General features: G+C 41.0%; 5 protein-coding genes across 8 annotated transcripts; 3 read left to right on the top strand and 2 right to left on the bottom strand.

Moving 5' to 3' along the window:
- Window positions 1-1,602: 1,602 nt before the first annotated feature.
- Window positions 1,603-3,451, bottom strand: LOC135626388 (sugar transport protein MST4-like). The gene is made up of 4 exons (XM_065131630.1): window positions 3,328-3,451; window positions 2,842-3,161; window positions 2,120-2,746; window positions 1,603-2,043 (listed from the first exon to the last, which is right to left on the bottom strand). The coding sequence occupies exons 1-4, from the start codon at window positions 3,449-3,451 to the stop codon at window positions 1,603-1,605; spliced, it is 1,512 nt and encodes a 503-aa protein (XP_064987702.1).
- A 983-nt stretch (window positions 3,452-4,434) lies between these two features.
- LOC135627940 (eukaryotic translation initiation factor 6-2-like) lies at window positions 4,435-7,996 on the top strand. The gene is made up of 8 exons (XM_065134406.1): window positions 4,435-4,591; window positions 4,962-5,000; window positions 5,430-5,526; window positions 5,621-5,706; window positions 5,785-5,829; window positions 7,033-7,163; window positions 7,392-7,502; window positions 7,583-7,996. The coding sequence occupies exons 2-8, from the start codon at window positions 4,991-4,993 to the stop codon at window positions 7,838-7,840; spliced, it is 738 nt and encodes a 245-aa protein (XP_064990478.1). The 5' UTR covers window positions 4,435-4,591; window positions 4,962-4,990; the 3' UTR covers window positions 7,841-7,996.
- A 281-nt stretch (window positions 7,997-8,277) lies between these two features.
- Window positions 8,278-13,176, top strand: LOC135627941 (eukaryotic translation initiation factor 5A-5-like). 2 transcript variants are annotated; one of them, XM_065134408.1, is made up of 7 exons: window positions 8,278-8,470; window positions 8,577-8,704; window positions 9,586-9,708; window positions 9,791-9,847; window positions 9,927-10,001; window positions 12,470-12,600; window positions 12,895-13,176. In XM_065134408.1, the coding sequence occupies exons 1-6, from the start codon at window positions 8,293-8,295 to the stop codon at window positions 12,569-12,571; spliced, it is 663 nt and encodes a 220-aa protein (XP_064990480.1). In that variant the 5' UTR covers window positions 8,278-8,292; the 3' UTR covers window positions 12,572-12,600; window positions 12,895-13,176. The 2 variants fall into 2 exon arrangements, with proteins under 2 accessions (XP_064990480.1, XP_064990479.1); XM_065134407.1 differs by lacking the exon at window positions 12,895-13,176 and having other exon boundaries at window positions 12,470-12,809.
- Window positions 13,177-13,860: 684 nt separating this feature from the next.
- Window positions 13,861-16,612, bottom strand: LOC135626387 (probable receptor-like protein kinase At5g61350). The gene has a single exon (XM_065131629.1). The coding sequence runs from the start codon at window positions 16,477-16,479 to the stop codon at window positions 13,861-13,863; it is 2,619 nt and encodes an 872-aa protein (XP_064987701.1). The 5' UTR covers window positions 16,480-16,612.
- A 326-nt stretch (window positions 16,613-16,938) lies between these two features.
- LOC135627283 (uncharacterized) lies at window positions 16,939-20,606 on the top strand. 3 transcript variants are annotated; one of them, XR_010492577.1, is made up of 8 exons: window positions 16,939-17,447; window positions 17,786-18,010; window positions 18,778-18,835; window positions 18,976-19,047; window positions 19,125-19,220; window positions 19,297-19,386; window positions 20,050-20,222; window positions 20,376-20,606. XR_010492577.1 is itself a non-coding variant. In XM_065133321.1 (7 exons), exons 1-7 carry the CDS (start codon window positions 17,326-17,328, stop codon window positions 20,104-20,106), a joined length of 720 nt encoding a protein of 239 aa, XP_064989393.1. In that variant the 5' UTR covers window positions 16,940-17,325; the 3' UTR covers window positions 20,107-20,439. The 3 variants fall into 3 exon arrangements, 2 of the variants coding, with proteins under 2 accessions (XP_064989393.1, XP_064989394.1); XM_065133321.1 differs by having other exon boundaries at window positions 16,940-17,447; window positions 20,050-20,439; XM_065133322.1 differs by lacking the exon at window positions 16,939-17,447 and adding an exon at window positions 17,506-17,677 and having other exon boundaries at window positions 20,050-20,439.
- Window positions 20,607-27,319: the final 6,713 nt, after the last annotated feature.

The following is a 27,319-nucleotide window of genomic DNA, read 5'->3' as shown; positions in this document are numbered from 1 at the left end:
AAGCCATTGTTGGAATTTCGTGCATTCCTTCTTCACGTGTCCCTTTCTTTTATAAAAGAAATACCTTACTTCTTTCTTGATATCAGCTTGGGGTAGTATTTTATCTTTTCCCTACTGATGAGCTTTCTGATTGGCTTGATGTTTGTCAGTTTTGTTTTTCCCTCGAGTGGTTACTACTAATGCATTCTCACCCAATTCCATCACTAGCTTCTCTTCTTCTTGAACACACATGGTCATTAATTCATTGATTGACCATTTGTCCTTATATGTATTGTATGAAATTTTAAAAGGACTATATTGAGGTGGAAGGGTGTTCAGAATATAGTGCACTAGGAAAGATTCTGACATATTAACCTCAAGTTTCTTAAGTTGAGCCGCAATATCTCGCATTTGCATTATGTGCTCACGCATACCCTTTATATTGGTAAGTCTAAGGGATAAAAATTTCATAATAAGAGTACTTGCTAGTGCCTTATCCGAAGTGATGAATTGTTCATCAATAACTTTTAGCAAGTCTCGGACTTTTTCATGCTGGTCAACAGAACCATGTATGCCAGCAGTCATCTTAGTTTTGATAAACATCACGCTGAGCCGATTGGATCGCTCCCATCGCTCATATAACGTGATCTCAGTTGGAGTGCTAGTATTAGTGATTATAGGTAGTTCGTCTTTCCTGATGTCTAATTACTATATGATCCTTATTTTAACTTTATATATAATTTTAATTAATTAAGGATACTGTGGCTAATTCTTAATTAATTAAGATTATATGGATCACTAGACATTTTAAGCATAAAAAATTTGCTCATAAGCATAATTTAATATAACTAAATATGCATACATAATATGAGCATTTTACCAAATAAAATGTTGAAAATGATATTTCCTCATGATTTTCAATAAAATATATCAAGAAGTTTCCAAGAAGAAACCAAAATCAAATCATTTTCATGGCATAAAAAATGAAAACTCTTTCGTATCAAGGTAGAGGTCAAAAGGCTCTGATACCAAATGTAAGAAATCACTGAAACCAACTTGTGTTTCTAAATCATCATAATAGAAACACAATAAAAACTGATGCGGAAACAAAATAACGTACCTCAAGCCATTGTCGTCAAGAATTTCTACAGAGGTTTCTTCTTGAACTTTGGTACTTCTCGGCTCAGAACTCTCGCTTTAGATGGTGTAGGAAAGTCTTTCGCTTCAAAGAGATGATTGAGCCTAGGGACCAAAATTCTTTATATATATATATATATATATATATATATATATATATATATATATATGTTCTCCCATCAAGAACATTTATTATCACAAATCATAACGTTCAAGAATTAATTCAAATTTATAACGTTTGAACCATAATTAAGAACTTTAATGATATTAAATATTTAATTTAATAATAACGATTTCATGCATAAAGAATAAAAAACTAAAATCATTTAAATCATAATAAATGAAGAAATTCATGATAATGAATTATAAATCATAATGAGAACAGTTATATTAAATATTTAATAATAACGGTTACGAGATGTTTGTCGCATCAGATCATATGCTTTACAATAAGATCTTCCGGCATGAGGAAGAATGGTGGAAGAGTTAGACGGAATCCTTTTTATGTTGTTCTTCCTCGTCCATGAATCTCTTCCAGTACCAGTGTCGCTTCCAGACTCTCTCGCTCATCTCATCGATCGGCACATTCTTCGTCTCGGGCAACAGGAATATGACGAACAACCCCATCACCACAATCCATGCAGCGAAGAAGAAGAAGATCCCGGCGCGTAGATGGCACATCATGGACAGGAAAGCCTGGGCGATGACGAAGGTGAAGAGCATGTTGGAGCTGACGGCGAAGGCGTAGCCCGCGGTTCTCGTCGCCAGGGGGAAGGTTTCGCTGGGAATCAACCAACCAAGCGGACCCCAAGACCAGGCAAAGCTCGACACGTACAGGCACACGAGCACCACCACCCAGACCGCCACCCCGTGTTCGAGCTCGTTCGTCGACTTCAAGTTCACAAGCAGAACACCTCCAATCGCCACCTGCACACAGATCATTCCGAGAATTAATGCGCGGTTGCATGCTCTGATGCGTACGTGACTCGATCGTCGTTTCGACCTGTGTGATCAGCATCTGCCCACAGGCTTCGAGTAGCAGGAATCTCCTGCCGAGCTTGTCCACCAACACCACCGACACGACGGTGGATAGAACATTAACGATGCCGGTGATGACAGCGGAGAGCAGCGACGCGTCGTTCTTGAATCCGATGGTCTGGAAGAGGACCGGCGCATAGAACATGATGGCGTTGATCCCAGTGAACTGCTGGAAGACCTGCATTGCGATGGCGATCACCAGCTGCGGCCGGCTGGATCGCTTCATGAGGTTCCTGAATGGTTGCTTCACCTGTCGTGCCATCTCGCACGCGTGCAGGATCTCTTCGTACTCCGCGTTAACGTTATCGGTACCCCGAATCTTCTTCAGCATGGCCAGACCTTCCATCAGCTGCTCGCGCTCGATGAGGCTCGTCGGTGTCTCCGCGATCACCATGGAGCCCAAGCAAAGCATGGTCGCCGGCACGCCGGCCAAGCCAAGAGCGAGTCTCCACCCCCATGGATGGATATTGGAGACGAAGTAGTTCACGATGTTCGCCACGAAGATCCCGATCGTCACGTCGAGCTGGAAGAGGATGTTTAGGGCTCCTCTGATGTGGACTGGTGCGATCTCCGACAAGAATAGAGGAACAGCCTATAGGAAGAAGAATGCATAGTAAGAATGGAGTTTGAGGAAAGATGTAGAGAGAGAGAGAGAGAGAGAGAGAGTCTAGACCGATATTTATGAACCTGATTAGCGAATCCAACACCAACTCCGAGGAGAATTCTTCCTATGATCAGCATGGCAATGTTCCGAGCAGCTGCATTGAGGACGACACCGACCAAGAAAAACACTGACGCCGCCTGCATCGTCAGCCGCCGGCCATGTTTGGTGCACAGCTTGGAAGCTACAAAGCTGGACACCAAGGCGGCAAGGTACAGGGACGAAGTGAACAGCTGAAGGCCTTGGTTGTCATACTTGCAGTAGTTGTCTTCCTTGGCTTTGTGCTTCCTCTCATAGACCACAGGGAAGAACTCCTCCAAGAAGTCATCCATAGATGTCACTCCCCCTGCAGATCATACAAATCCAAAAACCAATTTTCAAATCCATGAAAACCCTAACAATGTCTGCATGCATGCAACCATCTCTTTCTCTTCGTCTCTCTCCTCCAACCACTGTCCATTAGGCTTGCGGATTAACACTAGACAATCAAATGAGAAATGGAAGTCATGAACCTGATATTCCAATGTCATAGCCAAACATGAGGCCTCCAGTAGCTGCAATTACTCCGCAGATCACAACATAAATTGTGATCTTGCCCTCGAATTCCTTCGCACCATTAGACCCTGCATTCGACATCACAATAGCCGGCATCTTGTTCTTCGTCCCTCAGCTGCAAGATAGGTCAAGAAAGAGGAGAAGATGACACTTGAACATGAAGCAGATGATGGGGGTGTGTGTGTATATATGGAGAGAAGTCTTCAAGGGAAGACGACGCAGAAGAATGTTGGATTGCGATGGCTGACTGGAATCTAACGACGAGTGACCAATAATGGTGTTCATGCTCTCACATAGGATTGGAATTGTTTGGCTTTTTTTGGTTGTCCTTGTCTATCCTAACCATGTAAACTAAGTTAAAGATATCGTTAATAGGATTTCCTACCATTACAGATCGAAAACTAAGTACATGAGTTGTGTTCGGGATAGGTTTGACTACTTCAATGGTTAGCCATATTTGTATTTAAGGTTAAATTCATTTGGATATTGGTTGCATTGTTATTCCTAAGATAGAAAGTAGGTCTTATTTTTGGGTAGCCATTTAAGATACTAATTTTATTATTTAGGAAGGATATGGATAAAGAATTAGTAACCATAATGGAGTGTTAATGGCCTGATACCTATTTAACTTGTAGAAGTAATCATACCTATTTAACTTGTAGAAGAATATGCATACGCATTTTGTTCTTTAACAGTACATGCATCATTGTATTGGTTCGAGTATCTAATGCTAAGACCTAATCACCTCCGAAACCCGGCTCTTAATCGGGTCGGACACAGACCAGTTTCTGGGTTATTGTTCGTCAATCGAATTAACGGATCGGATCCGACTGATACCTCAGTGCCCGGGATCCAGGCACAACCATGCGCTCCCCTGTGCCGATATCCACAAGTACTCGCTTGTTCATCTCGGTGGTTCCCACTTTTTATGTGGAGCCCGTCTGTCTGTCCAGTAGACATACGGGTTCAAGGAAGATCATTCAGTAGTTAATTATAACCACTAGATTTTCTTTCTTGCGCATCACGCATCGAGAGAATCTATATAACACGTTGCGGCCGCACGACCACGAACAGAAAACCCTAAAGCCGAGCCTATCCGATCCAAATCCTAGTCTTGGGGCGACGCCTCCGCGCGCATTCTTTTGTGCCCACCGGCGATCTCTTGGGGCTTCCTAGCCTCCTCGTTCCTTCCCAACCTCGCGTTCCCGATCCCGGATTAAGGTCCAGTATCTCTCTCTGGGTGTCTTGCTTTCCCATCCGATGTGGCCTACGCGGTGATAATTCGAATAATTGGAGTCTATTCTAGAAGATGAGACTTTGGGTTTCGTAGATGATTAGGTCCCTCTAACCTTTCGATTTCATGAGGAAATGTTTCTGAGCGTATTTCTTGATTGCTTTTTTGTGTGGTGTTTTTGCTTTGATATCTTGATTGTCTAGTTTCATTCGGAGTGCATAGAAGAAGTGAATCCGTTGATTTTGGGGTGGAAAAGATCCCTTTGTTTGGGTGTCTTCTTGCATGATTCGATGAAATATGTTCAGCTTCTTTAGCTTTGCAAAGTTTTGACTTTTTTATTATTCGTGGTGATCACAGGTCTTTAAAGGTGTTTGCAGCCGGCCGTCATGGCTACTCGTAAGTACCAATAGCTATATTTTATGTCTAGTTGATGAAAATAAGGAAATTGTTGAATTTTTTTGTCATGAAGAAGTGTAAATTGTTTGGCATTTCATAGAAGTTGGCAAATCTGGATTGCTATGTTGTGGTCTCTCTAAATTCTCGGGATATTTTTGTTCAATGCCTCTTTCTAGAAATATATGAGCAATTACTGATGTGTAAAACCAGAGTGTCCCATGCAGATAATACATGCTTCATAGGGTTGATTGCTTTTGAATATCATTAAATTTTATTTCAGTCCTATAATTCCATTTTCTTCTATCCTTGAATGGTCCTTGAATGCTGAACTGGGTAGTTTTAGCTCTTAAAGTGCTCACTTTCTCATGTTGTTAAATGCTTTACAACTTTAAAAGGGACCTCAAGAAGTCATCAGTTAACTTTTTGCAGGGATTCAGTTTGAGAACTCTTGCGAAGTTGGAGTGTTCTCAAAGCTGACAAATGCCTACTGTTTGGTTGCAATTGGAGGATCAGAGAACTTCTACAGGTTAGTATGTTTGAAAGAAATAAAAAAACAATGTTTTTATTATTCTGTAGCATTTTTATGTGTTGCTGATGATCTTACATTGGATGATTTGCAGCATTTTTGAAGCTGAGTTGGCTGATGTTATCCCTGTTGTCAAGACATCTATTGGAGGCACTAGAATAATCGGGCGACTTTGTGCTGGTGAGTGCTGAAAAGCGAGTTATCCAACTTTATGTTGTAATTTTACTTCTAATCACACATCTTCCCACTTCAATGTAGGCAATAAGAAAGGACTTCTTTTGCCGCACACCACCACCGACCAAGGTAAATTTTCATTGTTGAGACATTTAGTTTCTGAATCAATTTTTTTTATAGTGTAATTAACTTTTAGTTGAAAGCTGATAATTTTGCTAGGTAGCTCCTTTCAATGTGTCGGACAAAGACATTATTACTATTGTGTTCAAAGGCATAACAAAGATTTGTAAGCTATAAATATAAATAAATAAATTAGGCCTTTGATTTTAACAATGTCATAGATCTGGCTTTGGTTTTATTTTGGAGGTGATTTATATCCATGGGAGTGTGCAGTTCAGCTGCTTGAGGTGGATAGCTGCTAGATCAATACTGTCCATTTTAATTTAATATGCCAATCAAAGTTTGATGGCAACAGGTGTTTATGTAAGGTTGTTTACTTGCCTATGGAGTGGATATGTAGTGGTGTTCACAGTTGGTAGTTTTGGAAATTTTCTTTTGCTTTGTCTGTTTTTATCTGTCATGGCCTGAGACTTTACAGCATAGCTCTTGTTTATTTTCCACCAATTCTTTTGATTTCCTTTTACATAAACATTTATCTTTCACTTCAGTATTTGTGGTTGTTAAGTCGAAGGTATCTTAGGCTTTTTAGCAGTTTTCTGAATTTTACCTTTTTTTTTCTCATTACATGTGTTTAGGTATTCTCTGACCCTTACACTGATGATATCATACTTCTCTCCTAGTCACTGTAGTATTCGACATTGCTTTAGTGCCACTGCTGATTGGGGTATCTCATGAGCCTTTTGTTTTCATCTGGGAAATGGTTTCCTCATAAACTCTACATCATAAGTGCTTTATCGCACGCCTAGTTGTTACCGATACCATCTTGCGACCAAAGAGGAAAAGACAAAAGAGAAAAATAAGAGGAGTGATTAAAAACAATTAAAAGTAGGAATCCAAATTTTTGGAACTGTGTATTAGGTTTTTCTAAGGTTTATTTGTTTGTAATCATTATGATTGAAATTGCAGTTGAGGTTGTCACGGTATTTTGTTTCTGAAACTCACAAGTTATTTGAATCTATCTATCTATGTATGTGTGTTTGTAAAATGTCTAACATATCTCCTTACTTCAGAAGGAAACTCCAAGTTAATATGATAAAAAAGGAATGAGAAATGTGATCTTTGGCATTCAATTACTAGCAAATTAAGGATTTCCATTCTCTCGTGTAAACAAAATGACTGCTTTATGTTATGCTTGCTTTATTGTGTTTCCAGAGCTCCAACATCTGAGGAATAGTCTACCTGATCAGGTGGTGGTTCAGCGAATAGATGAAAGATTGTCTGCTTTAGGCAATTGCATATCCTGCAACGACCATGTTGCTCTTACACACCCTGATCTGGACAAGGCAAGTAATTTTCTTACTTTTAATTATCAGGGTGATGTTGTCAAGAGATACGAAGCATCACTTGTAAGAAACTATTTGGCCTTGAAATGTGGCTTTGAATCCTTAGTATTCAGCTCTGGTCTCGTACTGTCCATGCTCACCTATGTGGTTTAGTTGATGGCTTGTTGCTTTTCTAATCTCTAGTTGCCTCTCTTACCCTTGCATTGGTTTTTTGTTCTTTTATTTTAGGATACCGAAGAGCTCATTGCTGATGTACTTGGTGTAGAAGTATTCCGGCAGACTGTTGCTGGCAACATACTGGTTGGAAGTTACTGTGCATTTTCAAACAGAGGGGGCCTGGTAAGTTGGTGTATCTTCTGCTGAAATGAATTGTTGTTGTCATGACTGCATCATCTTCTTATGCGGGCCTGTTAAAACAGGTTCATCCGCATACATCCATGGAAGACCTTGATGAGCTCTCAACTCTTCTCCAAGTACCCCTGGTCGCCGGAACAGTGAATCGAGGCAGTGAGGTCATTGCTGCAGGTATGACAGTGAATGACTGGACAGCTTTCTGTGGATCCGACACCACAGCAACAGAGCTCTCTGTCATTGAAAGCGTCTTCAAACTCAGGGAAGCCCAGCCAAGCTCTATTGTGGATGAGATGAGGAAGTCTCTCATCGACAGTTACGTATAAGATCTTTAGTTTTTGGGACGTGCAACTCTTTTGTCACCCTAGTTGTTGAAGATGTATCTTCATTTTCGTCAATATCCTCAAAACTATTTATATGCGAGTGCTTGGTTTTCTTTGTAACCTAGTGGAGATGTTAAGGAAATGTCAACTATTTATCTCTGATGGTATCTAATTCTTAGGCTTGTTTGATTTAATAAGTCAGTGATTTATGTTGACGGTATATTGTAAATGGAGAATAAATCATGTACTTGAAGTATATGATAAGGGAAAAGATGTGTAGAGCTTCACGCTAAGGTTTCTGTAACTTGATAGTTCAATTCGATTAAATACAATTCATCGACATTCTACAACGCTCGTTGGATTGCAAGCTCAATTCTATTCAATGCAATTCGTCATTCCGTAAGCCAAATGAAGATATCCTATTGCCGGGATACCCTTCCATCGCGCAAGTCGTGATGACAGTCATCGTCTACCAAAAATGGACCGTCCACGTGTTTAGTCCCATCGAGAATCCGACGCCACGGCACTCGAGATATTTATGGGTACAAAACCCCCTACCCCGATCTGCCCCTCGGCTTTTGTTTCGAGTGCCTGCTTCATTTCTCGCTTCTGCTCCTCTGCCTCCACGATCAGGTACGGAACCCTGGGTTCCATTTCCCGATTCTTGCGTCTTTCCATCTCGATGTGCCCGCGTCGTGTTCTCCGATCGTGATTTCTTCGTTTTCTGTTGTTGCGGCAGCGATCATGTCGGACGAAGAGCATCATTTCGAGTCGAAGGCCGATGCCGGAGCGTCCAAGACCTACCCGCAGCAGGCTGGAACGATCCGCAAGAATGGGTACATCGTCATCAAGAACAGGCCCTGCAAGGTTCCTGATCCACTCCTCACAACCTCTGCTCTCCTTTGATGCATTTCTGGATATATGGTTTTGGTGATCTGTCGTATATACCTTGGAATCCATCTCATGATCGTCTCTTTTCTGGGCTATTTCGGTTTTGATCGGGATGTCTTGGGCTTTAATCTTCTTTTATCCAATGTTTCTGCTGAGTTTCCAATTTTTTTTCTGCAATATGCAACTATGGAACATCAATTGAGATGTTGTTGTGATGGTTCAAGGTGGAATTTGCACGGTCTTGGTTCATATCTTCTGGGCATGTAGTGGCTATCGATTGAAGGTAGTGGAATGTATGTCAACGAAGAATTGATGGATGACAGGATCTGGAGAAATTCCTGTTCACAGTTTCTTTATGAACACTTTTAATCCAATCTGAGCGCAGTTACACACATTGCACTTCCACGAAGTGAAGAAAATCCTAATTCTTGTACATATTGGAAGAACAAAAACTCGTGCAATCCTCCTCATCCGGCATGGACTAACAGTCGAGGAAAACTAGTGGTGCTAACTCACAGGATTTATCTTTCCTGAGTTTTTTGGTGAAGTATGCAACCTTATCGTCTCCTTACCTTGTGGAATTCTTTTTGTTCCACGGTTGTACTTCTTTTCTTAGGTATAAATGTGTTTCTTTTTTTTAGGTATTCTGAGGCCTGCAGAATTTTTTGGATTTTTTGCTCTAAAGGTCATCCATGTCGTGATATATGATGGACACCTGGATCATCTACATGATTTGTGTCTCTGGAATAATGCACCATATTTGTTGTTCAATCATACATGCTATTTATGGCTTTATAGTAGTTCCCTTTACTTGTTATTGTGATTATAAACTGCTTCATTCTCTCATTGTTTTATAGGTTGTTGAAGTGTCAACCTCCAAGACTGGGAAGCATGGTCATGCAAAATGTCACTTTGTTGCCATAGATATCTTCAATGCAAAAAAGCTTGAGGATATTGTGCCATCTTCTCACAACTGTGATGTATGTTTCTTGATATATTATATTTATATGTGTTAATTTGCATTTGTATGTATGTATTTGAATTTGTTTGGTTTATCTGCAGGTTCCACATGTCACTCGAACTGATTATCAACTGATTGACATTTCTGAAGATGGATTTGTATGTTGTTATATGTTTTCATATAATGTTTCTTTCTTAATTGGTGGTTTTCTCATAACTATTTGGTTGTGTATGTTAGGTGAGCCTTCTGACTGAAAATGGTAACACCAAAGATGATTTGAGACTCCCGACTGATGAAACTTTGTTAGCTCAGGTTGGTGATGAAGATTTATTTTCTTTGCCATTTTTAATTTTTTAAAAATCTGATCTAAGTTGGGATAAAGAAATTTAACTTATAGTATCCAGAGTTTTTAGTAAGTAATGACCTTTTTGAATGTCATTTATGTTTTAAAGGACAGTAGTCTTGACTAAGAAGCACACAGTAAATGTTTTAAACAGAAAACAAACAACTTGCATTCTACAAGCAATTACATGATGGTGGAAATATAGTTAGTTAGATATTCTTGATTATGTTAATTATGTATACAGTTTGACATGACGACATCCATGATTAATGACATGATGAATATCATGAGTAACTTTTTGACATGTATAAGTCCTCATCATTATTAATTTCCTTTCAGTGGTATCAACAGGGGAAAAGAAAGGGATTCTTTTTCCATGAAGGCTTCTGTTGTTAAATAGACAATCAATGATCACTATAATTATAAACTAAATTTATAAAAGAATGCTTTTTTGTCCATAGTGTGATGATCTTTCATGCTTTATGTACAAAATCAAAGTCATTGGTTGCTGGTCCATCATGGTAATCTGATTTAAATTATCTCAAAATATCATATAAATTTTTTGTGACATTTAGTTAGAATCCAGACATTTTGCACTATTCTGGATGCTTGCATTGCTTGCCCTATCTGTAGTATCAACACCTTTATGTTGGTAGTTACAAAATTTGCTCTTGGCTCAGAATAGCTGGAAGTTCTTTATGTTATCTGAATTGGTGAAGCTTATGTGTTAACACATCATCTATATTTGCTCCCTTCATGGGCTTTGCATTGCAGCAAGGATCCCTTATTATATTTCTGCTGACTATTTGAGTTTGAGAATGTATGTTAAAAAAAATTGCTAGCTTATTATTCTGTTATTGCACAGGAATTTGTGATCAACTTGGTCTGGAGTTCAATCTGTGTATGTTTGTTATTGGTGTGAACGCACTTGCTTTAAGGATGCATTAGTTTGCAATGAATGTTAGACTGGATTCTTCATTACTTTCACAACAGTTTTTCAAGTCATTGTTAGTCTTATGGTCAGTCGACGACCTGGAACCAGAGAGGTTCCAAGCCGGAGATTGATGCTGGAACTAGGATTGCCCTTTGTGTGTCTGGAGGAATGATGGTGGATGGAGGATGAGGATCCGTGAAGTCAAACCAAGTCTCCATGAGCCTTTGTTCTTGCAACAAAAGAACAGTGTCGGGTGTACCCATGGGTCGGTCCCTCCAATGCCTAAATCAGTGGGTTTGTTTGGATAGAGGGTAGGGAGAATGACGAGAGAGAAGAACTTGGGCTATTGTCAAAGGGCCATCTATTTGTAGTCAGGGGTACTTAACTGCCTACATGTAGGGAAGTATTCCATTGACCATTCTTGATTCGGAGAATACTTTCCGTTGTGGTTGATGCTGATGTGGTGAGTTCAATATGCCAATTAATTTTTGACATTCAATGTCCAAATGTCAAGTTAGTGTGGGATGCACAATTTTACCTCTATCAGTCTTCTAAATTCTCATGGAAGGTAAAATGAGGTGCTACCAGGATTGGGGAAGAAGGCAGATGTGTGGGAATTAGAAGCTTGGAGGAGAGGAATAGGAATGGAGGAGGCAAGGCATTGGCCGATGGAGTGGGGAAGGAGTATTGCATGGAGGAAAGTAGTGGCATTGGAAAAAAAAAGTATAAATGATTAGGTTTTATAAACCCTATAACTACAAAGTCAAGGTATGCAATTTCGAATAATACCATCTGGTACGGGCGATACCGGTCCATCAACTGATCGGTACATGGACCGTCCGTTACCGGATGGAATGATATATATATATGTATATGTATGTATATATATATATGTATATATATGTATATATATATATGTATATATATGTATATATATATATATACACACACACACACACGAGGTGGCGTCGCCCCGCTTGCGAGAAGAGAGAAACGATGTCATTGAATTATATATATATATATATATACCGAGTGGTATACCGCTCGGTATACAGTATCGTACCGAAACGAGTGAACGTCGAAACTCCGTTACGATACGATATTTCAATCCTTGCTGCAAACACATTTATAAATCCCACCGTGTCATCTTAATCTTTCCTAACAGTTTATTTGACCATAGGTTTAAAGGGTACACAAAATATTTTCTGTTAAACTCTTGATGGACTGAAGATGATGAACATGTTTCTTTTTCTCTGTTCGGATCATCTGAGAGATGAAAGTTCTATTTGGATTGGCTTAGGTTGCTAATGAACAAGCTGAGATTTGAGCTGAACACCAAGCTGCTCACTTGCACTGAGATATACTTGTATACCTAAATGCCTGTGTTATGTTGGCTTTATGATCCTGTTAAAATTTTTACAATGATTCTGTTTGTCTTTGATTAAAAAGGTTTTTTTGGGAATCTAATATTTTTTGCCTGAAATTATGTTTAATTTTTGCCAGATCAAAGATGGGTTTGCAGAGGGAAAAGATCTGGTTGTTACTGTGATGTCTGCGATGGGTGAGGAACAGATTTGTGCTCTGAAGGATATTGGCCCCAAGTAGTTATTGTCTGTTGGGATCCAATTTAAGAGGTATATTGAAAATTTATGAGATTTGAAGGAATATTGGATCTTTATTCTAAGAGATGGTGGTGGAATGCATTATATTAAAACTCCTGTTGTGGTGTTTCTACTGGTACTTCTATATTGTTTTAGTTGTCTTCTTTTGGCAAAGTTATCTGAGGCAAGTTCTTGTATAAACAATGTGTTTTATCTTATTTATAAAAGAATATCTTTATCAATGTATTTAGTATCTCATTTATGTTGCCATTATTTGTCATGATATATTATCACAAGTGGCTTGTAGTAAATAAAATAATTTTTCAGGTTTGGCTGTCATCACTGTGGCAGGTGGTCAGAAAGTGACCTGTTATCTGTTAGGCTTCGGCGGTAGTTTGGATGAACTAGCTCCCCTTGAACCATGTAAGGTGAGCACTGTTATCAAAGTTGTTTCTCTAGTAATTAAGATCAATATCTTAGGTAGGCTCAATATATGTGAATGCTGAATATAATGCTCATCTTGGTATGCTAGAAGCTATCTTTGTACTCTGTGCTTCTTGTTGATGTCTTAAGATTATATATAGTGAACTGTGTGCACGTGATCCTCAAGGTAGTCGTGCATTGATGGTCGCAGTTATTAATGTATAGCACCTCGGTGGGTGAATCAGCAGTTCGGTTGTGCTTGAATCTTAGTCATCAACAAGAAAGTTCACTTAAAAATGTGTGCATCTAGAACTTTCGGAGGAACCATTTTACAAATTTTAATCAGGTTTATTTTGATATTTGATAAAGTCAAACATTTAAACATCAGGTGTTTTTTGTTAATCAGTTTTGTTGCTAGCCTTTTTTTGTGTCATCTCTGATGTGTGGTGGTAGTGTTTCTTGGTTTAGGACTTTTTAACATTTTGAACCGCAAGATAAAAATTACCTGCCAAAATTTGATGCAACTTTCGTGGCATTCGTCACAAGTTGATAATGTATACGATGTAGCAGCCGATTTACTTCACGCAATGACACAGTTATCACAGAAATCTACGATATCACATGTGGTAATAGACGGCGACGCACGTCAAGCCAGAAGAAAAAAATATTGAATGTTCAAGTTGTCATTACAAAAGAAAGAACACCTGAACCATATCTAAATAGATACAAGGCACCGGAGAACTGCCTAAAATGAACGCAGGCATCGGATAAGATACATAGGAAACAATGACTTCAAATGAAGTCGGGACTTCTAATGACTTGAATTGTTTGACGTGCTTGGAAAGTAGTACCACGAGGTCATTCAGCCTTTCACCTCCCTTGGCACAGTGGATTTGCCATCAGCGTGGAGTCGTCATCGGTCAAGGCGTATACGTCGTCGCCGTTGCGGGCCGGGCTTTCCAGGGGAATGTTCGCGGCGCTCTTTTCGGCGGGGTCGTCGCTGGGCTGCCCCATGGAAGCCTCCTGGAGCTGCAGGGCATACTCCAGGTTCCACAGGACGTCTCCCATGGACGGCCGGTCCACTCCGTGCTCCGCCAAGCACTTCTCCGCCGCCTCCACGTACTTCTTCAGCGAGGCGGAACTGATGGTTCCCACCAGGTGAGGGTCGATGATCTTCTCCAGCTGGCCCTTGCGGTGCCACTGCATCGCCCACTCCGCTAGGTTCACTTGCTCCCTCGGCAGGGCCGGGTTGAGAGCGGGCCTCGCGCAGAGCACCTCGAACAGCACCACCCCGAAGGAGTACACGTCCGACTTCTCCGTCAGCTGCTGCCGCCGGAAGTACTCCGGGTCGAGGTACCCGAAGCTGCCCTTCACCGCGGTGCTCACGTGCGTTTGCTCCAGGGAGGGGGCCGCCTTGGAGAGGCCGAAGTCGGCGACCTTGGCGACGAGGTTGTCGTCGAGCAGGATGTTGGTGGTCTTGACGTCCCTGTGGATGATGCCCTCCGACGCGCCAGTGTGGAGGTAGTGCAGGCCTCGAGCGGCGCCGATGCACACCTCGAGCCGCTGCTTCCACGAGAGCGGGGTGTGGCATGTGCCGCCGTAGAGGTGGTCCCTCAAGGGTCCCTTGGCCATGTACTCGTACACCAGGATCATCTCGTTGTTCTCATCGCAGCAGCCGATGAGGGAGACGAGGTGGCGATGGCGGAGTTTCGACAGCATCTGGATCTCCGTCTGGAACTCGTTGATCCCCTGCTCCGACGACGGGTTCCCTCGCTTGATGGCCAGTTTAGTTCCGCCCTCCAGCGCGCCGATGTAGACCTTCCCGAACCCCCCGACGCCGATCACCTCCTTCTCGTCGAAGTTGTTGGTCGCCTCTTGCATCTCGGCCAGGGAATAGATCTTGCCCAGGCCGATGGCGCCGGACGCGAAGAAGCTCGAGTAGCCGCTCTTGCTCTTGTGGGATCCATAGCGGTTTCGGGAGCTGCCTCTGCAGCTGCTGTTGCTACTCATGAAGGTCGAGTGGCTCATGTGGAGGGGGAGGAGCCACGACGAGAAGCTGTTGGTCTTCTCCCAGTCCGCCGGCCGCCGCCTCCACCGGAAGAACATCACTGCCACCAGGGCCATCGCCATCGCTCCCAGTGCGAGCCCCACGCCCGAGACAATCCTCCTCGCGAGGCTCCCCGAGGCTGAGCCGCCATGGTACGATCCATCGACGGCGAACTGCCCGTCGAGGCTGCCCGCCGAGTTGCTCATCTTCATGACCTCAATGCCGTTGAGGATGGCGTTGGAAGACCCGGTTCCTGAATCAGCCGTCGGGCCGACCTGCACCGTGATGGTCTCGTTGATGATGGTGGTGCCGTTGATCACGAAATCCTTGTAGTAGGCCACCGCGAGGGCTGCGGTCGCCGTCGAGAGGTCGAGGCTGGAGACCCCCGTCAGACCATTTAAGAAGACGTTGAAGTAGAGCTCATTGAGGCTCTTGCTGACTATGTCGCAGAAGTGCATGCGGATGAGGTACGAGAAGGCCGAGTCGGCGCCGAACTGCCACGTTAAGTTGAAGTTTTGATCGACGGTGTTCGAATCGGCCATCTCTCTGGCGCTCGTGTAGACCGCGCTGGGTGCGATCAGCGGCGTGACCGATCCGTCGTCGGGGTACTTGACGGTGCGGGTCGGCACAGAGACGTTCTGGGCCGCCGCCGCCACCTTCAAGAACTCGGCATCGGTTTGCCACGTCCGCGACAGCGTATCGTTCGATGATCCGATCACCGGGCCCCCAACGTTCACCCGGTGCATGACCTCAAGAGAATACTTGGAGACGCCGGTGAATTGACCCTGGGGAGAGATGCCTGTGGCCGCGTCGACGATGAGGTTATCGGGCGCAGACACGACCTCAATGGCGTTGATGAACGCGATACGGCCCTTCCTGGGGGAGAAGACGAGCGACACCCTGTCGCGGTCGATGGGAATGAGGTACTCCTTGAGGAACGGGGAAGGCGGGGCTGGCGGGCTGAATTCGTGGAGGAGGACGATATCCTCGGTGCTGACAGTGAAGGCCGCCGACATGAGGTTGTAGTCCGCAGCGGGGAACGGGTAGAAGTGAAATCGGACCCAGTGGCGGCCGGGCTTGGAGATGAAGAAGCTGAAGGTGGACTCCGCCGGGAAGACCCTCGCGGTGAGGTACAGCGGGGACACCGAAGTGTTCGCCGTCGAGTTGTCAGCGGCGACCTTCACGTCTTCATCGGTCGAGAGGAAGGAGGAGGACTGGGGGTCAGAGCGGAAGACGCGGCCGTCGTCGAGCTGGGTGCTCTTCGGCGCGCCGCAGTTGAGGAGGTAGCTGTCGGAGGGAGAAAACCTGACGGGCGCCGAGGCGGATCCTCCGCCGGATCGGGCGCAGGCAGAGGAGAAAAGGGAGAGCAAGAAGAAGAGGGAGAAGAATGGTGTTCCCGCAATTGTCGCCGTCGACGCCCCATACCTCTCAGGTCCGGTCATTTCATCAGCTAGCTGCGACACAGGAAATCAACCGGCGTGCATGGGGAGGGCCGGCGAGCTCCTGCGTCAGTACAGGCGGCAATGGGAGGGAGTCAGGTGCACGATGACCCGGGAAGGGGAGGAGGAGATGAAATGGAGGCAGAGGAAAGGGTGGTTGGAAGCACGCACGTACGTCGTTAGAGGGTGAGGGACGAGGAAGAGCGGTTTTGGCAACACCACCATATCTGTTATCCGAAACAGAAACAAGTCACCCACGAGGAGCGGCTTCTATTTGCCTTCACGTTACTGCTACGGTTTATTTAGTTCGGACTCCGTCAAAGCGTTACGCGACCGGCTCAGCTCTTTTAACGGGACAAGAGCTGTCGACACGTAATCGCGTCGCGGTGCCATTGGCTTACCAGCGTGGGTGCTGCCGGCGAGAGATAGGAGATCGAGAGATTTCTTGTCGGCAACCAGTCTCTCAGGGTGGTGCAGTTTGGGTCGAACCCAATCCAACTCATATCTGATTTAAACGGGCTTGGGCGGCGGTATTGCCATCACGGGTCGCGCAACCCGACCCAAATTGAATCCGGATGAGGGCCATAACCCGACCCGCGTCGGCAACCCTTCCACTGTCCGAAACCCTAGCCACTGGCCTCAACGCCTACCCCGTGGCCTCTTTCCCTCTTCGACGGCGGTGACGGCTGTTCTTCAGGTACTCTTTCCCTCTTTCCCTCTTGTCGGCAACCAGTCTCTCAGGGTGGTGCAGTTTGTGTCGAACCTAATCCAACTCATATCTGATTTAAACGGGCTTGGGCGGCGGTATTGCCATCACGGGTCGCGCAACCCGACCCAAATTGAATCCGGATGAGGGCCATAACCCGACCCGCGTCGGCAACCCTTCCACTCTCCGAAACCCTAACCGCTGGCCTCAACGCCTACCCCGTGGCCTCTTTCCCTCTTCGACGGCGGCGACGGCTGTTCTTCAGGTACTCTTCTACTTGCGAAACGTCTTCACCCATCCTAAAGAGGATGGCGAATGGCCGAAAGGATGATGATCGTAGAGATCGCTTTTTCTTGGTCCGCTATCTTCTCGATTACGTTGTCGTTGATATGAGATATGGTGTCACGATGAGTCATTATGTGTATTAGTGGTCCTTCTTCCTTACTGCACCTTATCCTTTGCTTCATGTTACAGACAGTACTCGAGTTTCGCAAGGTTTCTCGTTAAATGTTCTTTAATCTGCTTAGTTTCTCCATATCTTTTTGCTTCATATTGCGAACAACTTCAATTCTGGAGCTAAAGTAAGCTTATTGTCCATTTTAGATCACTAGGTTGGTGCGTGGTGCCAGCCTTCTTGAGTATCCGGTTACATCGGTTGCATTGCTTCAAGAAGGAACAGATGAAGGTAATTGAGCCTGTGGAGTTGTTCCAGAAGCTGTGCAGTTCGGGTGCCGTGCAAAAAGGACGATTACTGGGATTAGATGTTGGGCAGAGATATGTTGGGTTGGCTGTTTCAGATGTTGCTAATCGAATAGCATCACCTGGAAGGTAGTGTCTTTTGTATTTCCATGAATGATTCACTCATTGGTATAGTGACTTCTGTAGGGTATTGGTATAACATATACTCCGAAATTAAATAGATCGTTACTCATTTTAGGAAACTGGAAAAGCAAAGATGATGGTGCAAAAGTTGTGTGATTGAGAGCTGAACTTGTAGTCTATAAACAAATATCGGGAGCATAGGTTGATCAAGAGACGTTATTTTCATGGAATCTATTTTGCTACCTCCTGCATTGACATAAGTGTAATAGGCTTATTCCACTGAAGATGTTGTATGATTTATGTTCTCGTACCATATATTGCAGCCCATATTCACAGAGATTCATTTGTTCATGTGGACTTTTTATTAAGTAATTCTATATCACCTTTCGTGCAATATTTAGAGTCACATGTCATAATGCTTAGGATCTTAAGTTTTCTTCTCTTGGAGTACAGACTTGATTTTCTTTGATGTGGTCCTTGATCATTGCAGTTAATTGACTGAAAAATGTAATGTTTCAAGTCTAGGAGCCTATCATATTTTATTTTATCTGCTTAGCAACTTAACTGCATATCTGAGTGCCTATGCATTTGCATTGGTGTCTTGGATTAAAACTTATGTCAAATAGTTTATATTTTAGAATTGGCATCCATACTTTTGCTGATAGAGTATACCAACATATCTTTGGTTCTGTTTGTTTTGCAATTATTTTTTCACTGATGTTATGCAGTTTTGTGATTTATATACAATAAATAACTTTAGATTTCTGATGCAGTGTCTTAGTCAGGAAGAAGACAAACATTGATATCATGGCTAAAGTTTTCCAGAAGTTGGTATGTGGATCGATACCTTTCCTTGGTTCCTAAGTTGCAGTAAACAGTCTGATTAATAGGTTCAGGTTGAAGTAAGCAGTTTGATGAACATTTAAAGCATTAAAGCAAGCATTTGCCTCACATTCAATTCTCTTTCACAGGTTTCTCAGCATTCTCTCGTGGGATTCGTTGTTGGTTATCCATTCTGCTTGTGGGGTCAATCAAGTGTAGAGGTACACTGTTCATGAAATCTTATGTTTCGATGTTTGAACCTTCTAATCCCTGATTTTCTGATTGTGCTTTGGAGAAGGCTGTGCAAGTTAGGCTGTTCATGGAGGATCTACGCAACACAGGGAGACTTAATGGCCTAACCTACACATATTGGGATGAAAATTATACCTCAAAGGTGGGCACAGAAATGCCATCTGCCAGTAGTGATGTTGCAGGGAAAATCTTTTATGCTAATGATTGGTTGCTTTCAGTGTGTGGAAGCCCTGTTAGAGCCACTGGATCTAAATCCAGTGAAATCAAAAACAATCAAGGACAAATTTGCTGCTGTTGGAATACTCCAGGTAAACCGGTACCAAGTGCTATATACTTCTATTTGTTCTGCCCCCTGCATCACTTGAAAGGAACCATGAATACCCATAGCATCATTGCATGCATATTGATCAATCTAATTTGTTGAGCATATACTCAAAAACTCTCATTGTTTAGTTAACTGCTGCCCAGGTAAATTGTTTTCTGGATTTAATATTTTGGGGGACTAAAATGTGTGTGGGATCTGCGTCTTCCGTTTTTACTAGCTCCAACTTTGTTTCTCACTTTTTTATATCCAGAATTCTTTTTTGGTCATAAGGTCTTAAAAAATGTTGAGGTGGATCTTTCTGAGCAGGATTTCCATCTTCCTCTTAATCTTGTATTTGGGCCACAGAACAATACATTTGCTGACATGTTTATTTCTCTGCCGTCTTACTAATAAAACACCATAGTGTACAGAATAGTATTATTGATTCTCTTTGTGTGAAGGAACATCGAGAAACATCTTATTGGTTTTTACTCTTTTTTTTTATTTTTTGAAAAACAATAGTTGAGCGAAGGTCACCAATCTTAGATTACTATGCTGAGATAGATAAAAGGAATTTGTCAAAATAGCAATGTTGTGATGAAGCATAAATAACCATGTAGGTGAAAGTATGATGTTAACCAGGCTTTGATTGTTACTGAATTGACAGGGATATCTGGACAACATGAACAGGAAATTGAAATCAGGAAACTTGGCTAGAGAGTGATGCAACACCAGGAGGGACATGAAATGAAACAAAAGCATGCAAGTTCTACTACTGGTTCTGAAAGCATCTCAGTAAAAGCCATTAGCAGCTTCTTAGAAGAAAGCCACAAACAGATGGTATGTCCCACGGTATCAATGACGAAGAAAGTGCCGTAGCGTATTGCTTGTTTGTCTCTTCGACTGGTTGGATGAGGGAGTCTAACGATGTACACTAAAATATCATTTCTTCTACACTTTCGTACTCAACTGATAGTGTATTTTTGTATGCAGAGATGCAAGACTCGGAAAACTATTGGAGCGTTGTGAATTGGTCACGATTGGTAGGAATGTTTCACTCCGATTTCCACTACATTTTTGAATGTTGGTCGCTATAACCACCAACAAAAAAATTCTCCTCGTACACTCCTTCCACTACAAAAAATCCATCGAAACCCTATACGACTTATTTTTGTTGGTTTCTATTACACTTATAATTTTGAAATATAACAGGTCTTAAACGAACGTTGAGATTTTCAAATAGTGATCCAATTGTTTTTTTGTGAAAGTTAGGAGAGGTAAATTAATTATTTAAATAAGCATTCAACATCAGTCATTATTATGTTATAGCAAACTGATTATCTATAAATTTTTTACCCATGTGAAGTCTCTTATGCCTTCATTCTCCACGTTCGTCACACCTCTCTTCATCACCATCACTTTTAGCGGTCAAAGGGAGGTGTTGAGTCAGTTTTTTATTATCTAGTTCGAATACTAATTTGAAATCGATTAGCGTCATTCTTCTACTTTTGTCATGAGGTGATTTCAGTCGACATTATCAATGTTCGTTTAAACATCTCTAATTGTGTTGAAATTTATAAAATTACCCCAAGGATACTTCTGATAGAGTTTATCTAATGCCTATTTCCTAAATTTTGAGGATTCAGAGGACTTAGCTTGTATTTGAGAGAGAGAGAGAGAGAGAGTATCTCTCGAGATGTACTTAGAGAGTTCTTTTTTATATTAAGCTCCAAATATCATTACTTCTATAATTGGTGTCGATTATGGAGAAGGTGGTGTGTCTTTTTTAAACTTAACTATGGTCATGTTGTGCCTCATGTTGAGGTATTGGTCATGTGTCTATGAGCTATTGGACACGTGATGCTAAAGTGTTAGTCGCTTGGCTCTAAGGTGTCGACCACGTGTAACACATGATGCTGATGTGTCGATCATGTCTGTCCAATATTACTTGGGGATGCATCACTTGTTAAGTCATTTTTTTATTGTCTAAGGGTCGTTCTTCTTGTCACAAGGTGATTCTAATCGACATCATCAACGCTCGTATAATTGTTTTCAACTGTGTTGAAATCTACAAAACTATAACATGGGTGCTCTTGAGAAGGCTTATATGATACCTAAGATTTTAGAGAGGGTGCTCTTGTGAAGGCTTATATTATGGCCTAAGATTTTGAGGATTTGGAGGACTCGACTTGTATTTGAGAGAGTGTGTGTGTATCTCTGGAGACGTAATTGGGGAAACCCACAATAAGTGTTGATTATGGGTAAGGTGGTGCGTCTCTTCCTAACTTAATTATGGTCATGTTGTGCCTCATGCTAAGGTATTGGTCATGTAACACTGAGGTGTTAGACATATGATGTTTATGTGTTGGTCATGTGTCTATGAGATGTTAGACACATGATGCTAAGGTGTTAGCCGTGTGGCTCTAAGGTGTCAATCACATGTTTATGAAGTGTCAAACACATGACGTTAAGGTATCGGCCACATGTATTCGGAGCCGCTTGGGATCATTCTTCTGCTCTTGTCATGAGGTGATTCTAGTTGATTCCATCATCTCCAAATGTGTCAAAATTTATAAAACTACATCGGGGGTGCTCTTGACATGGCTCATTTGATGCCAAAGTTTTTGAAGATTCAGTGATTTGAGAGAGAGAGAGAGAGAGTCTATCTTTTGAGACGTGCATAGCGAGCCCCTTTTTATAGTAAGCTCTAAATATCATTACTTCTACAATAGGAGTTGATTATGGAGAAAGTGGTGCTTCTCTTTCAGACTTAACTATGGTCCTGTTGTGCCTCATGTTGAGGTATTGGTCATGTGACATTAAGGTATTGGACATATGATGTTGAGGTGTCAGACACATGTCGATGAGATATTGGACATGTGATGCTAAGGTGTTAGCCGCATGCCTCTAAGGTATCAACCATGTGTCTATGAAGTGTCGAACACATAACATGTCGACCACATGTCTACCTAATATCACTTGAGCATGCACCACCTATTAAGTTAGGTTTTGATTGTGTAATTTGGATACTAATTCAGAGTTGCCATGAGGTGATTCCGGTCGACACCATCAATCTTCATCTAATCGTCTCCTCCAACTATATCATAGTCTATAAAATTATGTTGGGAGCGCTCTCGACAAAGCTCATCTGATGCCTAAGTTTTTTAGGATTCGGAGTACTCAACTCATAATTAAGAGAGAGAATCTCTCGACATGTACTTGGGGAACCTCTTTTTATAGTTAACTATAAACATTGTTACTTTCATAATAAGTGCCGGTTAGTGCATCTCTTCCGGACCTAACTATGGTCATGTTGTGCCTCATTCTAAGGCATTGGCCATGTAATATTGAGGTGTTGAATATGTGATGCTAAGGTGTCAATCACGTGTCTATAAAGTGTCAAACACGTGATATTGATATGTCGGCACGTGTCTATCGAACACTAATTAATTCAAAGTCGATTGGAGTCATTCTTCTGCCCTTGTCATGGGATGATTCCAATTGACATGTGCAAAGCGTTATCGCCACCATCTCTGCCTACAAGCATACAATCTCAATTGTTGTAAGAGATTCGTCGAGATTTAGTTCCTTGTATTTCATAATAATGGCCTAACGTCTAGCTAATGTAGGGCCATCAAGAGCCTCGGTGTGCTGATTGTCCACATTGTTGAGGATTCTAAAAGATCATAATGATGATACATATAACTCTTAATCACTCTCGTGTTGTCATGTAGCCCACTTCTCGAACTGTTTGGGAGCTGAATGACTGCTTGGGGAAACTAAAATTATGTTGGCCCCTATAAATAGTGGGTCATGCTCATTTGTTATCTCATGCCTTCTAACGATTTGGAGCATTGGGACCTTGACCAGACTTTTCTTCATTCTTTAATAAGGGTCATAATTTCTTCTATTTCCTCCTTTTCTAACATATGGGATTCGAATGGGTCATCGATTCCGTCACCACCCTAGGTGTCGATAAAGGTTCTCGAAAGGGGTCAAAGTGATCGTAACTAGGCATGTTGCCCCTCGGGGGCTAATCCCTCAAGCGGTAGAGTCTTGCCCCCCTCAACGGACTTGTTCGACTTTGACTCTGTTGTGTTGGTCTCCGACCTAGATTATATCAATGAGGCCTATCATATTTCAATCTAAGTTTGAGTTAATTGTTACTCGGCCTTGTGATCGACCCTACAAGTCGTGTCACTACTTTTACACATGCATATATGCACTAGAGGTGGGAGTTCATTTTCTCATCCACTCCTTTTTTGTCGAAGCTTTCCAATATTAGAAGTTTTTGCGCTATCTTGTAGCATTTGTCGGAGTATGCCAAAGGATTTGCATTACTCCGATACTGACCTTGTTGCTCATGTGCTATAACATGTGCTTCATAAGTTCAGCATACTTTCTCTTCGTCCACTTTGGTTGCAAAGTCAAGAGGGTTTCAACCTCTAACAAAGGTTCGGAAAGGAAGATTCTAATGGGTGACCAATCAACTTGAATTAGTCGAAAAATCTTTCAATAACTCCTAGAGGTTACATGAGTCAAAGAATGAGTAGTTCTACCAAATTGCTCTCCCTTATCTAAGTCTGTCACTATTCTTCATATGAGCAAGCAATGGCTTGTTGAGGTAGGCTTCAACCTTGCCTTCTGCACTTCAGGATAAGGAGTTGGTATCCTTAGTCTTTCCGTTGAGATTTGTCGGTCTAGGGACTAAATATCAACTCTTTTGCTTGTTTGGAGATATGGACCTTCATGGAAACATCATCGAGGATAATCCGAGGCATAGAATGAAGATGCAGCAAGTCTTGTCTCACCCCTCGACGATAGCACATCAAAAGAAGATCAGGTAGGAACAAAGTCGCCTAATCACTGAGATTGTAGCCTCCTCCAACCCTTAAATCGAGCACCCTGATATGCTCAAGGAAGAGAGGAAAGCCCTAGTGAGCAAACACCGATCAAGCCCTTTGTCGTTGCCATCTCCCCAAGCCAACAAGGAATCACCCCCCACCAAGGATCGAGCTCCTTGTGCCATCGATCGCAATGGTTCACATATTCAATTGCATCTTGTCTTGGGGTCAGCCAATAGTACCCCTATCAGAAGATTTTGAATGCTAGTCACCATGTTCCAATGTGCTCTTTGCAAGTTCTCTTATATAGGCTTTGAAAAGCACTCGGGTAGCTTCTTTGGAATACAGAGACAACACAATAATTACTTAGTGAACGTTTGTAAAGAGCTCCATTTATCATGCAAAACCATGTGTTCTTCTTCTAATTTTCTTGGCATCAATCAAATCAAATAGGAGAGTCTCGATCTTAAGATATCGAATGATATCTCACATTCAAGTATATTCAAGTGATGTGGTAGCAACTATTTTTTTGTTTATGCTTCTCTGATTTAGTGTTTCCATGATCCCCTTCCCCATAGAGTTATGAAAACCCCTTGGCGTTAACTTTATCGAGTGTTTGTTGTTATGTTGCCTACTACGGAATCCTGAGGGCCAAAATAACCAACAACAGAGACTCCTTATGCACCGCTATTGCTACATGTTTCGAGGCCAAGGTTGCCTCAAGATCATGATGCTTCTTCAGGTTGATGATCTAATGGTTTAGGTTTTTGGCCTTATAGTTCATCTTGAGGAGCTTATACTCCAACTATCAATTGTGCCGTCTATAGTGTCCGAGTTTCACACACCTTGAACTACAAGTATCATGTTGAAAGAAGCACAAATAATATGTATATATTGTCCTTACTTAGTGATATAAATTGTGATGCTTATTGTTCATAAATATGATAAATAATATGCTTATGTTTTCGGCTTTTATGGTTGAAGTACATACTTTTCAAAATATTAGTTGAGCATGCATAAGTATTAATGTTTACTTTAAGCATAGTGCAATAAGTCAAAGTGTGCTAGTGGATTTGAATATGAGATTAAGCACTGGTAATAAATATGCATATTATGACTAGAAATTACGATTGAATTTTAATCGATCTTAAGTGAATCTCAAGGTTTGAATGAGTTTGACCATGATTAACATAAGGAAGTTTAATAGTTAAACCATATGTATGTAGAGGATCATAAACTACTTAGGCATGGATGGAGTAATAAAAAATTAAATAAAAATACAAATCAAAGAGGAGTTTATACTAAATGATGAGGTACATAAGTAAGATTGAAAGATGAATTTAGACAAAAAAAATGTCATCTTTATCAAACTATGTTAAACTCAATCGAGGTTGCTGCAACATTAGAATTATATTAGTAAAAGAAGAAAAGTAAAGAAAAACTTGAAATGAAACATAATGGGATTGAACCCTAGATCTTAAGATAATCTCTAAAGCACCTCTGTACATCATCATCTTTACTAACTTGATAACCCACAACCCTTTTTCTCCTTAGTCGTTCTCTTAGCTTTTCTCATAGAAGCCAGGAAACCTCGACTTTAAAGAATATCGAGGTAAGAAAAACTTAATTCTTCTCTTGTTATGCCTAGGGTTTCAGTTTTACAATTTCTAAGTCGATCTTTTCAGTTATTTTTGAATAACCTATACTTTAAATTTATCTTTGCTTTTTGGATGTCTTGTATGAATCTCTTATGATTGATTCTAAGGCATCTAGTATGACTTTCATATGAGATTAGTGCATAAAATTATTATTTTGCTAATTTGAAGTACTCAAAATCTTATTTTCTGATTATAGATTATATTAAAACTAAATTAATCCATTAGGGATATAATTAGGTTTTATCCTTTTCGTATGTTTTAAAAGGTTTCCTTGGGGTTATGTGAGATTTAGAATTAAGTGAATACTACTTTTGTGTACTAAGAGATAAGATTTATGAGTTTAGACCGTCCCAACCTAATTTTGGCAAAATATAACATATATTAATTCTATTTATAAGTTCAGATAGTCCCAACCCAGTTTTAGTATAACAGAATAGGTATTGCATTAGAAGGATAGTTTAGCCTCCAAATAATTTTATTTTAAGGTAAAATTTGATGTATATTTAGTTTTATATGTCTTCTAGTTTTTTTACAAAATTTCATGATAATTTTAAGATCGTTTAGTCAACTAGAATAGTGAAGTTTCATAGAATGATGCAATAGCTTGATTGATACTAATTAATTCATTTGATTTTAAAATAAATTATTGAAAAATTGGTGGAATATAGATAAATTTTTAGATTAAGTATAGTTTATTTTATAAAGGATTTTATGAAATTTTTTATGAATTATTTTAATAAATTATTATAAATCAATAATTCAAAAGGTAGAGTTCTTAATTAAGATATCTTGTAACTCTATGCTCTTAATTTGATAGGTGTATCACTCTGACACTCCATCATCAAATAATATGGTCTTTCATTGACATCTTTATTTTTAAGTTTAATAAAATAAGTATAAGTTTAATTTACTATAAAATAATAATTGTATAAATTATCGTATTCATAATAAATTTTAAAAAATATATTTCGAATGATATGATTATCATGAAAGACACATAAACTAAATGTGAATGTATATATTTTGTAAGTATAAAAATATATGAATTACGATCAAACATATTATATACATACATATATGATGACGTACGATGTGAGAGTGAACGAATATATTACGACGTACGATGCATATATATGCTATGACGTGTGGTGTGGGAGTACATGTATAGATTATGACGTGCAATGTAAGAGTGCATGTATATATTACGATGACTTGCAATGTGGGAGTGCACATATATGTTATGATATGGAGTATAGAAGTCCATGAATTTGCTATGTTTTCTATATGTGCATATAAGTATTTTGAATTATTTTGAGGTAAAATTGTATCTCTTTATTTTGTATATGCTATGTTGTAGGATTATGCTTGCTAAATAAATCATAGGATGAGATATTTACTGTTAATTGTCTTATGCCGATGATTTTGAAATATGATT

Source organism: Musa acuminata, chromosome BXJ2-11 (genome assembly GCF_036884655.1).
Source record: "Musa acuminata AAA Group cultivar baxijiao chromosome BXJ2-11, Cavendish_Baxijiao_AAA, whole genome shotgun sequence".
Taxonomy (NCBI): Eukaryota; Viridiplantae; Streptophyta; class Magnoliopsida; order Zingiberales; family Musaceae; genus Musa; species Musa acuminata.
The sequence above is the reverse complement of the archived record's forward strand: the minus strand, read 5'-3'. Positions and strand labels throughout refer to the sequence as shown.

Bases quoted from the DNA above. Each gene is read 5' to 3' on its own strand.
- LOC135627283 (XM_065133321.1), top strand. From the start codon at position 17,326: ATGAGGGCCATAACCCGACCCGCGTCGGCAACCCTTCCACTCTCCGAA. The intron at 17,448-17,785 runs GTACTCTTCTAC...TGTCCATTTTAG, and splicing joins CGGCGACGGCTGTTCTTCAG to ATCACTAGGTTGGTGCGTGG. The intron at 19,221-19,296 runs GTGGGCACAGAA...GGTTGCTTTCAG, and splicing joins ATGAAAATTATACCTCAAAG to TGTGTGGAAGCCCTGTTAGA.
- LOC135626387 (XM_065131629.1), bottom strand. From the start codon at position 16,479: ATGACCGGACCTGAGAGGTATGGGGCGTCGACGGCGACAATTGCGGGA.
- LOC135627941 (XM_065134408.1), top strand. From the start codon at position 8,293: ATGACAGTCATCGTCTACCAAAAATGGACCGTCCACGTGTTTAGTCCC. The intron at 8,705-9,585 runs GTTCCTGATCCA...ATTGTTTTATAG, and splicing joins TCAAGAACAGGCCCTGCAAG to GTTGTTGAAGTGTCAACCTC. The intron at 9,709-9,790 runs GTATGTTTCTTG...GTTTATCTGCAG, and splicing joins CATCTTCTCACAACTGTGAT to GTTCCACATGTCACTCGAAC.
- LOC135626388 (XM_065131630.1), bottom strand. From the start codon at position 3,451: ATGTCGAATGCAGGGTCTAATGGTGCGAAGGAATTCGAGGGCAAGATC. The intron at 3,162-3,327 runs GTTCATGACTTC...TATGATCTGCAG, and splicing joins CTATGACATTGGAATATCAG to GGGGAGTGACATCTATGGAT. The intron at 2,747-2,841 runs GTTCATAAATAT...TTCTTCCTATAG, and splicing joins GTGTTGGATTCGCTAATCAG to GCTGTTCCTCTATTCTTGTC.
- LOC135627940 (XM_065134406.1), top strand. The intron at 7,164-7,391 runs GCAAGTAATTTT...CTTTTATTTTAG, and splicing joins CACACCCTGATCTGGACAAG to GATACCGAAGAGCTCATTGC. The intron at 7,503-7,582 runs GTAAGTTGGTGT...CTGTTAAAACAG, and splicing joins TTTCAAACAGAGGGGGCCTG to GTTCATCCGCATACATCCAT.